This window comes from Mus caroli, chromosome 15 (assembly GCF_900094665.2).
Source record: "Mus caroli chromosome 15, CAROLI_EIJ_v1.1, whole genome shotgun sequence".
In the NCBI taxonomy this organism is placed as follows: domain Eukaryota; kingdom Metazoa; phylum Chordata; class Mammalia; order Rodentia; family Muridae; genus Mus; species Mus caroli.
This window is the reverse complement of record NC_034584.1, coordinates 75,811,906-75,829,118: the sequence shown is the minus strand read 5'-3', so window position 1 is coordinate 75,829,118 and position 17,213 is coordinate 75,811,906. Positions and strand designations below refer to the sequence as shown.

Sequence of the window (17,213 nt, the reverse complement as noted above, 5' to 3'; positions counted from 1 at the left end):
GGGTGCTCTTACCCACTGAGCCATCTCACCAGCCCTATTTTAGCTTTTGAGACAAGTTCTCACTAGTGTGTAGCTCTGTATGTCCTAAAACTCACTCTGTAGACCAGGATAGCCTCAAGCTCACAGAGATCTGCCTGCTTTTTGCCTCCCAAGTGCTGGAATTAAAGTGTGTGCCACCATGCCCAGCATGTTTTGTTACCATTAAGACAATAAAATGCCCACATAATTTATATGTATATTATAAAACTACATAAAGTTATAAAAGTAAGGGTAGTGATGCAGTGAATTTACAATTATAATTATTACTATGTGTGCACATGTATAGTGTTGGAAATTAAACCTGGGACCCCCCCCCCCAAATACAAGGGAAACACTTGACTATTGCATTGCATCCTCTGCTCACACTTGGAACATTTATTTGTGTATGTGTGTGTGAGCGCTCATGCACATACACTGTACAGGAATGGATGTCAGAGGATAATTTGTAGAAGTCAGTTCTCTCCCATAACGTCTTCAGACTTGATGGCAAGCATCCCTGCTGATAAGCCATCTTGGTGACCCTGACCCTTGCTGATCAGGTCTCTGACAGCTGTCCTGGAATTCAGTCTAGTAGTCCAGGCTGGCCTAGAACTCATTTTATAAACCAGGCTGGCCTTAAGTTGTGACAATCTTCTCTCACTGCTTCCTAAGTACTGAGAACCCACTTGTAGTATTTAAAAACAAAACAGAGGACAGTTGTATTGAGAAGAAGCTCAGATATTAACAAATGTATTCTATGGTGATAAAAACTGGGATTACCTTTGAGAAGCCAACTGCCCAGAGTCACAGGCACATCATGGATACCAACACAGTTCTGCATCCTGATTTGGACAGTACTGACGTGGGTGGTTCACCCTGTGAGGATCCACTGAGCTGTACACGGATATGGACTGAGTATAGTGCCACATGCCTTTATTACCAGTTCTTGGGGACAGAGGCAGGCAGGTCTCTGTGATGTACTATCAATTCCACGTGTAAAGTGTTTAAACATTGTTTAATGTGTCTACACGAGTGCGTGTCCATGTCAGGGCCAGAGTTTAATGCTGGGCGTCTTTCTCAATCACTCTACCTTTTTTAACCTTTCACTCCTTTTTTTTCTAGGTGTGTGCATCTGCACACATATCATGCAGCATGTTTGAAGGCCAGAGGACAACTTACAAGAGCTAAGTTTCTCTCCTCCCACTGTGTGGGTCCTGGGGCTCAGCTGTCCTTACTATACATACAGTGGACCCAAGTTTGAGTCCCACCATCCTATCAAACTTCATGGAAAATTCCTTTTTCTGCTGAGCTATCTTGCCAGTTCACTATTTCTTACTTTTTGAGATAGGGTCTCTCACAGAGCCTGAGTTGTCTCTACAGCCTGGCAGTGTCTGGCCCCCGCAGTGCCACGCCCACAGGTGCTAGGGGTCTGAACTGTCTACTGATTTACTGACTTACTACTAAGCCACGTCTGTTTTTTCTTTCGGTTTATTTACTTCATATGTATGAATGTTCTATTTCCATGCATGTGCGTACACCACGTGCATGACTGTTGAATCCTTTGGAACTGGTGTTATAAATGGTTGTGAGATACAATGTGGGTGTTGGGAACCAAACTCAGGTCCTCTATAGGAACACTAAGTGATCTTAATGGCTGAGCCATTTCTCCAAACCATTTCCTTTGTCTTTAATTTTTATTTAATTAAAATTTATTTTGCAGTGCTGAGAAAGAAACCCAAGCAAGGCTTTTAAAAAAATATTTATTTTGTATCTATGCATGTTTGTCTGTATACCACATGCATACCTGTTACCCAAAGAGGCCAGAAGTGGGTGTTAGATGTCCTGGAACTGGATAGTTACAGATAGTTGTAAGCCACCACGTGCTGGGAATCCAAACCCGGGTCTTCTGGAAGAGCAACCAACACTCTTAAGTGCAGAGCCATCTTTCCAGTCTAGAACCCAAGGTTCTGTGCCTGCTAGGCAAGCCCACAGCCACTGAATTACATCGCCAGTCTTTTTTTTTTTTTTGAGACAGGGTCTCACTGTGTTATTTAGACTAGCTTTGAACTTGTGATCCTCCTGCCTCAGCCTTCTGTGTAACAAGGATTACAGATGTATTGGGGCTGCAGAGATACAGTGGCTAAAACCATGTGCTGCTTTTGTAGTAAACCTGAGTTCAGTTCCCAGCATCCATGTGTTAGCCCCCCATAATCAAAAATAATAAATCTAAAAGGATATTTCAGATACATAGTAAAATGCTCTACCAGTGATATACACTCCAACTTCTTACTTTCTATATTTTATTTGAAAAATTTCCCTTTTGAAAAGTTAAACAGAAACATACCATGAGAGCTTGGTGGTGTGGGTCCCAGAAGATACCTGCCATCCTGTCTCGAAGACTACAGAAACTCTGCATGGCTTCTGAACAGGGAGAGAAACCTTCCCAGTGGGTTTATGTTCAGATATGAAAGCAAATAAACCAAAACCAAAACCAAACAAACAAAAAAGCAAAAAAACAACCCCCAAGCCAAAACAGTCTTTAGATCCTGAAGGACTTTGTTTTTGTTTTGTTTTAAAGCAGTGGGAATATCATTTGTGCTAGTGCCTGAGCAGTACCTGCCTGTGCAGATGAGTGTCTTGGGTTCAAATGCTACATCAATACCTTTCAGCTGGGTGACTTGGGTGAGTTTCTTCCTTCTCTGTGCCTCAGTGTCCTCATCTAATCTTGTAAGATTGTATTGATGGCTTTTTGTTAAAGGTGGAAATAGACTAAGTCCTAAGTAAATGTTAGCACGTACAGTCAGAATGACAGTAACAGTGCTCTGTAGTAGTGCTGCCTAAACCTCCCAAGAATCTGTGGCCAAAATACAGCATCAAATGCAAAATAGGATTTCTCCAGCAGAGCTACAGCCTGGGCACTCATTCCGCATCCTCAGCAGTGCCCCAACAAACGAAGACTGCTGCCATGGTGACTGTTTTATCCCCAGCCTTATAGACAGTACTCAAGAGTGGGGAACAGAGGGTTCCTCTAGTCTGCAGCCCACCAGGACCTGCTTCAGAAAAGGGGCACACAAGAGAGTGGACAGCGGGACTCAGATGGATGGGCACCTTAGCTGAGACAGGTGGGCCTTCCCAGAGGCGTGTCACCAACCTGTGCTGGACACGGTTTCCGAGGGCTGAAAGATGGCAGTAGAGGAAGATGGTGGCGATGCCGTGGAAGAGCTGGCAGACTCCTTTCCTTCAAGCTCTGCCACAGGCAGCAGCAGGTTCTGTGCCAGGTGGGTGGGGCTGGCAGGGATGCCGTTCTCCAGCAGGAACTCATCCAGGTCCATGTACTCGAGGTGGAAGGACTCGCCATCGTAGGGGATGGTCTTGTCCCAGATGGGTGGCATGAGGGAGGCAGAGACGGCCATGGTACTGGCTGCTGCTGACTCGTCTTCCTCCAGCTTTTCCTTCCCCTTTTCCTTATCTGCAAACAAAACCTATGATGAGACACTACACAGGAGAGTAACTTATCCCATGCTGGGGACAGTGAGCCTTGGGGAAGACCTACCTTCCTCAGAGGCCTGTTTCCATCCAAACCCTACATGTATGTTTCAAGAGCACATCCTGTCTTCTCACTGTACCTTGATGAACTAAGCAGGCTGGTCTCCTTAGGGAGTGGTACTACATTCTCTTCTGCGTCTGGCCTTTGTGAAATGCTAGCTGCATATTCTGAGGCATGAGGTGGCCCCAGAGTTAATACAAAATAGACTGTGGGCCAGCATCTACAGGAGAGGCTAAGAGGAAGTGGTGCTTCTGACCTTCACTGATATCTTAGTATGGAAAGGGCTGAGATCCTCACGCCAATAACTTCTAGGTTCCCCCGTCCTTTCCCCTGCAGTTAGGTTTCTCCATAGCAACCCAGGGCTGCTACCCACTAGCTGTGGGACATGTGACCAGATCCGTGTTACTTAACCTGAGTCTTGGTGTGTTTAACTGTCACCTATTCTGTGAAGAACAGAGACAGCATGTGAAAATGACTATTACCAAGTACATGTACACAGTACACATTCTTTATTGCTCTGAGCTCACTGAGGGCACGGACTGTGTTGCATTCAGTTCCAGATTTCAGAGGCCAACAAAGAGGCTAAGCAATGGCTGTGGGAACACTGGACTTTCAGACAGATTGGCTTCAGGTGACTGCAATGAGAGGCTCTGGAGCTCTTCTCAGAGCAACCAGTTCTGAAGGCTTTATCCCTGAGTAAGCAGAAAAGACTGGAGGCAGGTTTCAGGGGAGGATGGAGAAGGGAAGAGCTGAAGAAGAAAAACTGTTTCTAGTCAAAGCAAAGCTAATCAATTAGTGAAGACCAAATCCCCCATGTCTTAGTCAAAAGGTTATGCACATGGATATCTAAGAGAGGGCAATTAAGAAAAAAAATACAGAGAAATGTGACAAGACAAGAAGGCAATCAGAGTGAGAAGGAGGCTCATCAGAGAAGTGGGAGATGATCATGACACGTTCATAATAGGTTTTCAAAATTGAAGGAGACAACTTTGAACTCTGTATTTAGAAGTAAAAAAAAAAAGAGAGAGATCAAATATTATTATGTTGGAGGAAAACCAGCCATGCTTGGGTCCCAAGAGCAGACAGCCAAAAGGGAGCCATTAGTCCAAGAACAATGACCAGACCCCGTGAGGTGGAGATTCTCATAAGCACAACTTGCTCATAGCTTGTAATATGATTTAACATCAATTCTTATGGCTGCCTTTTTAATTTAATTTTTAAAAACCAGGCTTTGATTTAAAAACAACTGGGAGGCAACAAAACTCCCAGCCTGTGGGCTGGGTGGGCCAGATGGCCTCCCTGCCTATCTTTCTGAGTTCACATTCTGTTCAGAGACGACTGGACCAGTCAGCTGGGGTCACTTGGGATCAAAAAAAGGTAAGAGAAGCAGGAGATAAAAAGCAGCTTGACAGGAGGACAAGCAACAGGAAGTTCCTCATTGTGCCTGACTAAAGCAATTAAAACATTTTTTTTTCTGATTTTCTGAGATAGGGTCATGAAATCTAGGGTGACTTTAAACTTGATGTGCATCAGAGGATGACCTTGAACTAGTGGTCCCCCTGCCTCTACCTCTCCAGTGCTGAGACTGCAAATAAGCACCACTACAATCAGTCAGGCTATCACAATCCAGTGTTTGTAAGGTCAAGATTTAAATTAATTTCAAAAGGTAAATGACCGACGTGTCCAGGACTTAAATCACAGGGACTGACACCAGTGGTTTGTCACTTTCATACAACAGAAAGAACACCAAACCAAGAGCCAGAAGGCCCACCCATGTGACCTTGAGAAACCATCTATGCCTCTCAGGAGTCTCAACTTTCCTCACCTACAAGTGGAGAGATAACAACCCAAACAAGGTAAGACTATGTCCAAACGCTTTGTGAGCGTGTGCGAATGCAAAGCATAACCCCAGTGTGGCCTGCTCCTCTCTGGTAAGCTTAGGCAAGAGCTGCCAGATGTGAGCACCAGCCCTTGCAGTTTGTCTTACACTCACTCAGATCTGGATCAAGTCATCACCTTCATACAAACAAAAGCATTTGTGCACATGAGGTCCTGAGGCAGGAGGAGAGAATCTAGCCTCACCTGATGAGCAGAAGCTATTTATAACGTAACAGGGACAACCATAAGCACAGCAGCCCCGGAAGACACCCAAGGAAAGAAAAAAAAAAAAAAAACGGCATTTTAGAAAGGGAAATGAGATCCCTGGTACAAGCAATCCACAAACAGCCAACTCCTTCCCAGATACCCTAATTAGGTTGAGCTCTTGAAAATCTGAAGATCTCTGACTGAAAGCACACATCAATGGACCTAAAACCCCACAATAGGTGGCAGTCCTGCTGTCTTCCAGGTCAAATACCCAGGCCAAGTCTGCTTTCCACACCAGGCCCCAGGGACCCTTGTGGCCTGGACAATTCGATGAAGCCAGGTCCTGCTATTGTGATTCCCAACAATCAACCAGGAGAAGGACCTGAGTGGCCACATTCTAACCCTCATCATAGCCCTACTTTACCCAGCCTTCATTCCCTTAATTTTTTTTTTTTTTAAATCAGGCTTTGATTTAAAAACAACTGGGAGACACTACTGACCCTCATCTCAAATTGCCTCCTCCATCCGCACCTCCCAGGGATGCATTTCCAGTAAAGCACCACCGTGGACCTGCTCACTGTCCACTCGTATAGAGGAGGAATCGTCTTCCTCCAGGACAGACCAAAGACATACAAAGGCCATCTGCTATACTGATCAGGGCCTCTCAAACTTTGGTGGTGAACTCTGCACCCACGAGGGTGCAGTGGAGTGTTTCTTAAAATACACGCTCTGTCTCAAGATCCGCAGACTAGGTGAGGCCCAGGAACCCGCATTTGAAGGCAAGCAGCATCCTCGAGATTTGGATGCAGGCGGCCCCGCTGGAGCCCCCTCTAAGTGGCTGCTTCCTTGCAAAGTTCTGTTGACCTGTCCTTTCCAGATCATCCCCTGACTTTCTCTCTGGGCTAGAGGCCTAGTCCAGCAGGCCCCTAGTCATCCCCGGGGCCCGCATAACACCACTCCACTGGACCGCTTCACCCTGACCTCTGACCGGGCCCGGGCCGGCCCGCCCCCACAAGGCCCCGCCTTTACAGAAACCCCGCCCCCAGACACGCGCGAGCCCCCCCCCCCCTCACCGAGGCGCGTCTCGCGCGGGGGGTTCTCCATCAGCTTCTTCAGGACCAGAGGGAAGGAGCCCGACAGGCCCCGTTCTCCAGCTGCACGCCCCGGGCCGGGCCCCGCCTGAGGCTCCACAGGCGGCTTCTTCCCGCCGCCCGCGTCGGACATCGTGCCCTGCGCCCCACTCGTGCGCCTCGCCTCCCCCGCCCGCACCCCGAGACGGGCCGGAGCGGCTCGACCCGCCGCAGCTGCTGACACGGGCAGCACTGCGCAGACGCGCTACTGCACCCCCACCTCTCTCCATCCGCACCCCTCCCGCGGACTGGTTCCGTCTCATTCATTATTCATAAGGCCAGGCCAGCGGTCCCGGAGCGTGCCTTCCGATTGGTGCGCGCTGCGTAAGGGCGGGCACAGCTCTTCAGGCTAGGATTGGCTGTGGGAACCAAACGATGTAGACACGTGCTGGGCCAGGTGAGGAGTATCGCTCCGCCTGCCCCGGAGCGTCGGGGCCTTTTGCAGAGCCCCTCTGTTCTTTTTTGATCAGTCGCGTCCCTTTCGCCACCACTTTCGTGACTACAGGTTTCCTCCCAGCTCATCGCAGCCTCCTTTTCCTCCTTCCCTGGGAGAAGCCACCTCAGAGGAAGGCGTAGCGGGGCGCGACGGCCCAGCCCCGAGGGTCACGTGGAGCGGCAGCAGAGCTGAGCCTCGCGGGGCGGGGCAGTGAGGGAAAGGCTTGCGGCAGCCAATGGGGCAAAGGGGCGGGGCCGGCGCGATTGCACGAGGCTCTGCACGTGCGGCTGCGGCGCGGAGGGGCGGGGAGGGGCGGAGAGGGGCGGAGAGGGGCGGGGCTGGTTCTGGCCTAGACCTGGCCAGGGCTGGCCTGTTGTGTTGTTTGGCGGACTCTGCCCGGGGGTAAGGGGACTGGGACGAGGGTAGCCAGCCAACGCTCCTCCCACGCTCCGCGCGAGGTTAGCGGCGGGTCCCAAGCTCTGCTGCTCGAGCGGGTGTCAGGTTGCCCACTGATTTAGGGATTGGGAGCGGGCGTGGTTGCAGAATAAACACTAATTCGGAGAGCGCATTCTTGAAACCTATCCACGAACCAGGGTCGGGACAGACTTCCGTACTACTCGCTGCTCGCTTGTGACCTTGGGAATTATCCGGTTGCTCCACTGGAGCCCATTTCCCCAGTCTTAAAAATTCAACATTGAACTAGAGTCAAAAGCAAAACAAAACATAGTTTCTGGGTTCCTTAGGAAACCTGTGAGCCGTGAAGGGGTGTGCAAACCTTCAAGATGGCTCGCAGAACTTTGTACCTCTTTGCAGTACAAGTCATACTCGGCTTCAAGCCCAGACAATACTAGACGCTCTGGGATTAAGCTCCCAAAGGGGCAGGGACTTGGCTTGTTTATACTCTGTCCCTCCCATGGCTCCCTGCCTCCGAAGGAGGAGCTGAGTCTGGCGGAAAGGCAGCCTGTGGTTCATGCGGTAGTTACAGAACACCACAACAGACAACTAGAAGCGCATGGAATCAGAATTGAGGAAAAAGAAATTTAGCTGAGTAAGCCCAAAGGAAGCGTCTAAAGGACGTTGGGTAGCCTTAGGAATAGAGTGATGGTCTGTGAATCTAAAATACAAGATTTTGTGATGTTGATCGTTTTCTGAACCTGAATCCTCCAGCCCATTGTTCCATTTCTCCAGTCTGTTCTTCTTTTTGTCAAATGGGGAGAAAGCAGGATTTAGCCTACGGTGTTCCCATGCAAATATCTTTCCTAATTTAATCAAAATTGGTGGCTATAAATCCAGTGTGGAGAAAGGAAACTGCACAGAAAAGCCAGGCGTTGCAGAACTGTTAGGAGGAATTTTATGCATCTAGGATATCTTTAGGAGAAACTCACCTAGAGGTTTTTAGCAGTAAATCTGAAAGAGTGACTCCAAGAAAATGAAGCAACATATGAAACTCTAGAAAAGAAAAGCTGGATGAGCAAGATGGCTCATGGGGTAAAGTCTGACAACCAGAGTTCAATCTCTGCATACCATGTGATGGCAGGAGGGACTAAATCAAAAATTGTCTTCAGACCTCCATGAACACAATAATTCCTCTCGCACACATGAATGTAACATAATATTTTTTTAAAAGAAGTAGAAATCTCCCTGTGGTTTGGTTCTAGAGGAACTGTCTAGACTAGACTGAAATGTCCATTTTCATGGCTAACTCTTATACTGTTGAGAAGGAGAACAATTCCTAGGGTAGCAGAGGAGGATTGGTAAGGTAAGAGCACGTCTCGCCTGTCTGTAAGGAAGATGACACATGGGGAGAAGTGAAAATTATCACTCCTGCTCTTTCTCTCCATCTCCTTCCCCCTCTTTCCCCTATCCTTACCCTCCCCCTCTCTTTTGAGCAATAGTCCCCACAAATGGATGATGGGTCACCAACCTGGAGCAGCTTACCTAAGCAGGTGACTAGGATGCAGGAAGGTAACAGGCCTAGGCTTCAGAAACTGATGTAGCTTTGAGCCTCTTGTCTAGAGACACTTGAGTTTCCCCTGGATAATCAAAAGGTGAGTGTTCCTGAAGGAGCATGACAGGAATATTCCCTCTAGTGCTTCTTTGCAAACTGTGGGGGATTGCAGCAATCCACGCCACCCTGAAGGCAAGGGACGTTTCTTTCTCCAGCTGACCTCAAGAACCCCAGCTGCCTTTTCTGCTGTTGTCTCCTGTCATTGCTATGGTGACAGCTGTGACAGAGTAGAGGAGTAAGTGCTATGAGAAGTAGTTTGCTAATTGCCGTAGTGTGAAAGCCCTGTAAAGAAATAGACTCCCTCACAGGAACATGTTAGTACCTGGTTAAACTTTAGAAGTATGTGGCAGCTGGGTGTGATGGTGCACACTTTTAGTCCCAGCACTTTGGAGGTAGAGGCAGAGGCAGGTAGATCTCTATGTGTTCCAGGCCAGTCTGGTCTACAGAGTGAGTTCCAGGACAACCAAGGCTACATAGTGAGACCCTGTCTTTAAAGAAAGAAAAGTAGGATGTGGCAGCACACTATTTTGTATCAATAATTTTTTTGAGTTTTTTTGTTTGTTTGTTTGATTGAGATAGAGTCTCATGGATCCCAGGTTGGCTTTGAACTTGATATGTAGTTGAGGATGGCTTTGAATATATGTCCTTCTGCCAGCACCAATTTATGGAGTTCAGGAGATCAAACCCAGGCTCTGTGCATGCTAGGCATGCAGTCTACTAACTGAGGTACATCCCTAGCCTCTAATAATAGCTTTGAATTAATCACTTACTTAGTGCTCGCATATGTGTGCACACGCATGTCATAGGAAACGTTTGGAGGCTAGAGGATAACTCTTGGAAGTCTGTTCTCCTTTACCATCGTTCCAAGGAATTAGATTGCCAAGGATAGCGGCAAATGTTTTGTCCCATTGAGCCATCAGCTAGTCAATTATAGTGAGTTTGTTTTTGTTTTTAGAGAGGGTGGGTTTGAGACAGAATCTCATTGTGTAGCTCTTCACTGGCCTGGGATTCACTATTTGTAGACCAGGCTATCCTCAGACTCACAAAGATCCACCTACCCATGCCTCTCAAGTGCTGGGATTAAAGGCATTGCCGTGCCAGCCCAATAATAGTTTTTCAGTACAATGCCTGCCTCAGGATGTCTGGAACAGCTGGGACTCGGGCCTTGAGAGGAATCCTTCCTCTCAGCCAATGACCTGCTTATAGCACTGTACAAATGGCTTCTGCGCCTCACTCATTTTCCTCTAGGAAGCAGATGGAGACTCCTCCTGAATAGGGGCCATGGAGATGGTCTGTGCTAGGCACTGGCAGGTACCCATCTATGTGATATGTGAGATGGATGGGTGGGCATCCACTCAGCCTCTTCCTTGCAGTCAGGATGTCTTGGTTCAGGAGTTGTTTTGTGTATGATGATAAGAATAGGGTATAGAGTCTAAACCAGAGCCAGAATGGGGTGAGAAATATTATTTACCAGGACAGGAAGGGTTTTAGGTTATGTTCTTTTTAGCCAGAAACCTGCTGACCAACCCAAGTTAGATCGTCTATTGAATGAAGTATATGCTGAGCAAGTGATTTTCATTAGCCTGGACCCCACAGTGATCTTGACCACTTAGCATCTAGAAGGACTGACAGTGGTACAGGATCCTGGGATGTGCAAAAGCAGGCTACTGTTAAGGCTTCTACTGAGTTCTAGAAAGACAACACTTGGTGTCCCAATACTAAAGGCTGGCAAGTACAATGCTTTGTTCAGAGTAGCAATAAATACTTGTTGGCTTGCTTTCTCTGTTTGGTGTTGGTAAGAAGGTTAAAACTTTTTAGAGCCAAGTCTTATACATTTAGAGTGTTATTAATATGAACTAGCAGTCATGTGTTTGATTTACGGTGGAATCTGGAAGAACAAGCACTAGCCATTCTTTGGCAAGTCCCCAGCACCAGCCTTGCCAGCATCTAACTCTCTTTTGTAGCCCACATACCTGTGGCTAGGAAACTGTGGCTCTGTGCTTTGTACTGTGGTCTGAATGTGTTCTAGGGTAGAAGTGGTGGGTGGGGTCTCTTTTTAAATTCTTGACTCTCCCTTCAGTACTCTCAAGAGTCTGCCCCAACAGTACCATGATTATGGAGAACAACCTTCCCCCACCACAGGCGGCCTGGTCAATGTTTGACACCACCTGACAGCTTGGTTTCCCTAGCTGAAGTTCTGTTGGTGATACAGAAATAGGTGCAGGCTATAGGGCCCAACTACTGAGGTCTTATCCCTGGGACCTTTGCAGCCACACTACATGCACACTCTTCGCCATGGATCACCTTCTGTAGCACCAATGGCCTTTTGTTCTGCAGACAAGGGGTAGGGCCTTTGAGGTACTTTCCCTACACCCTGAAGGTTCTTCATATAGTTAGCTCTGCCTCACTTTCTGGGTTTTAGCTTAAGTGTCTCCCCTTGGAAAGGCCAGCTGGACTAATAATTGCTTTCTTTCCTCACTAGGTTGCCAATTCTAGTTAAGCAAGGACAGTGTTTCTCTCATCCACGCCTGAGCCACAAGCATAGCAAATGCTCAATAGGCTATAATGATAATTAGATGACCAAGAAATACCACATGGTTTCAGAGACCAGGGAATTCTGCGGATAGGCATGAGCCTGGAAGCAGAAGCTGGGTGATATCATTGACATTGTGGCTCTCCCGTTCTGGATCATCAGTGTTTCTCATTGTAGAATGGAAAACCATCCCTTACAATGATGCTGCACACAGTGATGTAGGAATGGTTGGCTGAGAGACTCAGGTCATTTAAGAGCCTTACTTGGGATCTGGCCACATACAAAGCCACCTGGAAGGGATGCCTCTTGACACTGCCATCAGTGTCTGGCACTTGATGAAGATGAATTTTTCATGTTTCTAATGGGGGTAGGGTGTGACAGAGAACAAAGTCCTGGCCTAAGGTAGAAGGAAAGGAAAGGGACCATTCCACCTATCTGCCGAGGCAGCAAAGCTCTCTGAGTTCATCTTTCACTGAAAGAATGGAGGAGATATACCACTTAGCAGGCTGGAATGAGGAGTAAATTATGCAGTATATCCAGTTTGTAGAAGGCCCTGTGTCATTTCCTTCCCCCTCAGCAAGTGCCATGCTTTCTCTGGTTTCTCAGGCTATGTGTGTCCTCATACAGGCCTTATAAGACCAAGTTTGGGTCAGCCCAGGCTGCATGGAGTCCACCCTGTGCCTCTTCAGTTTACCAAGAGGACTGGAGTGAGCCCCTTCCCCTCTCCCCTTTTGTTGTAGCCCAGCAAATAACAGTAAGATTCTGCCTATTGTACTATAGCAGAGTTGTTTGGTTTGGTGCAGGGTTGATGGAATCATGCCCCAGGAGTCTCACCACGCACTTCCAAGGAAACAGTCTCATAACAGCCAGTTCTTAAACATAAGGAAATGAGGGTCAAGTTGCCAATGTAAGCAGGAAGGAAACAAGGGTCAGATTATAGGTAGAAAGAGCGGGAACCAAGCCATGCTGTTCTCAGCCTTTGACAGAGAGCCGTATGATATGTCACAGTTGAAAACACTTCATGTGGGACAGCTCATTTAGTCCTGGCAAGGAGCCAGCCGCATAGGCATTTCTCATCTTCCTTAAAAAGACTAGACTGCTCACTGGGCAGCAGAATCAGAGATCACCTCCTGACCCTGATGTTAAGGCTTTGCTTCTTATGGCCTTGTCCAGAAGTGCCCCTTCTTGCCAAGTTTGACTCTAGAGCATGTCAGGTTCCTGTAAGTGGAGGCCTGGATAAGTGGAGAAGACAGAAAGGTAGATGGGGTGCCACTGAGCACAGTCAAGGTCCTGTGGATGAGAGAAGTAGATGTCAAGATCTTTCAAGAAGCTGAAGAAGAACACAGCAGGAGATGGGGTGAATACTGAAAGCGAATCTTTGGGGAAAGTGCAAGAGGAGAAACAGGAAGCCTGAGTTTTCTAGGCTCAGAGTCGGAGGTGAGAAACTGAGTCAGAGATTGCAAAATAGAATAGGGAAGCTGGGTGCATTATGGTTCAGAGTAAGAGCCACCAGAAAGCCAAGGGAGTCTCAAGTCTGGTCAGCACTGATCAGGAATCTACTTGGGGACCAGAGAGAGGCAGAAGTTTGTGTAGGCTGCAGCAGGCCCTGGAGCTGCCAGAGGAGCTCCACATGGATCCTGGGACGTGTCTTTGAACTAGAAAACAGCACACATCAGTGGGAGAACATTCTGGAGGGCACACCTGGAATTTCTCACACTCTGCATTGCTCTCTTCTGAAATTCCTTCCTGCTGGAACTTAGCTACACCCAGCATGTGACTTGGCTGTGCTGCCGAGTATCTGGGCTAGGGGAAGAGAAGGGAAAGTAAGGATTCTGCAGAATCTTCCAAGAGAAGCCCACCTCTTACATGGAGACGAAGGGCAGAGCAGTGGGAAATGGGCAGGAAAACAAACAAACAAACAAAAAACCACAACAGGAACTTGTACTTGACAGAGGACTGCTGAGTCTTCTAGCGCAGTGTGGTGGGTGTGCACTTGCTCAGCAGACATTAAGTGCTTTGGAAGGTCTGGGAGCTTTGGGGAGTTATGACTGTAGGTAGGGAGTAGTAATATGAGTGGAGGCTTTGTGACATAGTTGGCTCCTCCACCACTTTCCCCTCAGATTTTTTCCAAGTTAGCCACAGCTGCTGTCAGTCTTGTGGGATGGCTTGTTCTGATTTTCAATGAAGTGCCACATGGAGTGACAGGCTGTCCAAGACTCAGGCCTTAGACCCAGCTATACTGGGCTAACTAATCCTCAGGCAGAGGATTACTCAGTATTGGCAAAGCTCTGCCTGAAACCTTGGGCAACTCCCCTAAGTGCTGGGCCCTAGGTGCTGCCCTCCTATGAGGGATGGGGAATTTTAGCCTTCACAGGGCTCTGCACACCATCTAGGAGCCAGTGACCAATAGTTGCTACCACATTTCAAAGCATTGTTAGTCTCATGTACAGAGCAGTGCTCCGAGTCAACCCCTTTGCATCTGGAGCTGACCATGTCTGCGATGCAGCAGGTATCTTGGGACAGCTGGGTGGGGTCATGAGGTTGCTGCATCATCTTCCCTAGCACCTGCAGGACTGGAACGGCTCTACTTTACATTATGGAGACTCTGCCACCCAGAGATGGCAGAAAACTCTCTGCCTGCTTGTGGGTATGGACCCTAGCTGAGGCTCATCTATTTGTCAGGGGTCTTTCCCAGGGATGTAGACACGGGCTTCTCCTGCTGAGCAGCTGACTTCCTTTGTGCTATTAGACACAGGAACACCAGGAGGGCATGTAAATGCCTCAGTATTAGAAGCCCCAGACTGTGGTCTAAAGGGACTGGGTCCAGAGATCCATAAAAGGCCTTGGAGGACCCTGCCATGAGCTTTGTGGAAACCCACTATCTCAGACAACATTTCCCAGGATCAAAGCCTGCTGTTCTGCCTCCCCAGATCTAACAAAATTAAGCCCATTCCTGGCTCTAGAGGCTGAAAGGAATGCAGAGGCTGTCCTTTTGGCTCTTAGGTTTGGAGAGACTTGCAGGAAGAAGTCTGGTGGGGAGGTGCAGTGGGGGGCGGGGGCACCGTGATGATGAGATATATCAGATGCCAGAACAGAATGAGGCAGATGCCTGAAAAAGGTCCCAAAAGAACACCCTGACCTCCTATCACCCCTGACAGCACAGACAGGTGGTCTCCTCTAAAAGCAATGTGGTGGGACTGGTGCACAGAGCTCTAGATAGCAAAGCTTGTGCTTAGCATTCAAAAGGCCTGGGTTCGATCCCCAGTACAGCAGGAAAGTTTTTGATAAAGGTAGTAAGAACTGGTTGAGCCAGGGAGATTTGGCGACATAAATATCAGGAGAGAGTACCCTACATTAATTCCTCAACTCCCCAAAGCACTTAACTTTTCCAGGAAAGACTTGTAAGGTACCTGGCACTGGCTCCCCAAGCCACCCCCTCCACACCCTCTGTCACTCACTCTGCTCTTCTGCTTGTCCCTAGCCCCAGGGTTGCCTGTGGTATCCTAGGAACGTGGGGCTTGTGGTCCTGTTACATAACCAGCTTCTATCCCATCCATGAGTTAAGCCCTCCAGCAGCGAGCAAATGGTGAGCAGAAAGCCTCCTCTCCTCAAATGCACGGGCCCTGCCACTCCTCTGCTCACCCCCAACGTGCAGAGGGAGGGAGCTTAAGAAGCAATCAGCTTCCAGTTGGACTCCTTCAGGCACTGTAGTCCATCCTTGCCCCACGTGAGCACAGCACCTGTCAGTAGCTGCACGCTGGCCCTGGCACCCAAAGCCAGCAGGCACAGGGGCAGCCCAAGAGTTGGTGTGGCACCCACATACATCCTGGGGTCCTTCTCTGCATTGCAGCCCTTCCTGCCCATCTTGCTACTGTCCCTGTGCCTGCTTCCATCCCCTAGGCACCTTGCCAGTATAGACTACTTGTGTTCCTACCTGCCTTCTTCTCTGACCAAGGCAAAGAATGCTCCAGCAGGGACTTGAGGACCTCAGGCATGTCCATGGCAGGGGCCACTCCAATCTGGTTGCAGCTCGACATGGCCCAGCAGGAGGTGCTTGCTCCGGAGTTTAGAAGCAGCTGGAGAGGCAGGGGCTGCTGGGGAGCCACAGGCTAGGGAGGCAGGCGGGGTGTGAGCCTGAGGCAGCCAATGGGCAGCCCCAGCCCAGCCCGCCTGTCCACCCCCAGCTCGGCCACCTGCCAGCTACGGCAGCAGCCAGGCCTTCCCTTCTCGCTGCTTGGCAGGGCGGACCTGGCCTTGTGCCAGCTGCAGCACGTGGAGCCACAGCGCCAATCCTCTGACAGAGAACCCGGCCTGTTATCTAACTTTGCAAAGGGAAGTTCTCCCCCAGTCTGGGAGCCATAACCAGGGCTGCCAGATGAGAACGGTGAGAAGAGCTCCACGCCCACAGCAAGTGAGCACAGGCACATACAGGGAGCTGAGGGGTGGGGGAGGCCTGGAGGCCCAGGCTCAGTAGAGAGCAGAGCACACGGTGCAAATCAACCTGGGCTGGAATCAGAGGGAGCCGGAAGAAAGGATGATAGACTAGACCAGCATCCCAGGCACCCGAGCACAAAAGATGCTGTAATAGCACCATGCATTCGGTTCATGTGGGAGCTTGGGTATGTTTGAATGTATATGTGCCATGTGCATGAGCCTCGCAAGGTATGTAAGCGTACATGAGGGGTGCATAGCTGGGGCGTCATACTATCTGTCCAACTTGAAGCCTATTCTTCAAGTCTCTGGTCTCTCAGAGAGGGAAGAAGAGGAAAATAGGTCCCTAGGATGGTCGTTAAGGTGGGCACTACTGAAGCCGGGTGTGGTGGCACATGCCTTTAAACCCAGCACTTGGGAGGCAGAGGCAGGCGGATTTCTGAGTTCAAGGTCAGCCTGGTCTACAGAGTGAGTTCCAGGACAGCCAGGACTACACAGAGAAACCCTGTCTCGAGAAAAAAAAAAAAAAAGAAAAGGTGGGCACTACTGAAAAGGGACAGCCCTGCCAACTTGATTCAGGCCTGGCCTGAGTGACAAACCTTGCTTTGCCCATCACTGAGATTTAAGTGGCAGTGGCCACCTGCCATAAACTCTTCCTTTCCTTTGTCCCACAGGCGCACTGTGATTCCCCAAGACATTGACTGTGGATGGGTGAAGTCACACACTTGCATGTCCTCAGCCTTCCAAGAGTGGAGCCAGAGAGGTCACACTTAGGCAGAGATGTCAGGCTGCAGGATCTAGAACAAGCCAGAAATTGATTCTGAGGCTCAACTTCAAAACTGAACACAGTAAGCTCCGTTAGGCTCGCTTCTGCAGCTCAGTCAGACACCCTGGGGCGGATGATAAGCTCTTGGTTTTCTGTCCTGTGCCTGATCTCACAGAGATCCATGGCTGTTTTCCCAAATCACATCTTACACAGAGCTGGAAAGGTCCCCCACGTCTGCTGCCCCAAGTCTTTAGCATAT

General features: G+C 48.9%; 1 protein-coding gene across 2 annotated transcripts in view; it reads right to left on the bottom strand.

Annotated features, from left to right (window-relative positions):
- Nucleotides 1-16,157, bottom strand: part of Tef (TEF transcription factor, PAR bZIP family member) — a 25,036-nt gene extending 8,879 nt beyond the window's left edge. Inside the window, exons 1-2 of one of the 2 annotated variants that reach the window (XM_021182766.1) lie at nt 15,692-16,157; nt 3,170-3,487 (exon numbers count right to left, since the gene is read on the bottom strand). In XM_021182766.1, coding sequence (XP_021038425.1) covers nt 3,170-3,487; nt 15,692-15,794 — 421 coding nt within the window. In that variant the 5' untranslated portion in view covers nt 15,795-16,157. Of the gene's footprint in view, nt 1-3,169; nt 3,488-6,723; nt 7,026-15,691 lie in introns of those variants that run through there. The other variant, XM_021182765.2, reaches the window with a different exon arrangement.
- Nucleotides 16,158-17,213: the final 1,056 nt, after the last annotated feature.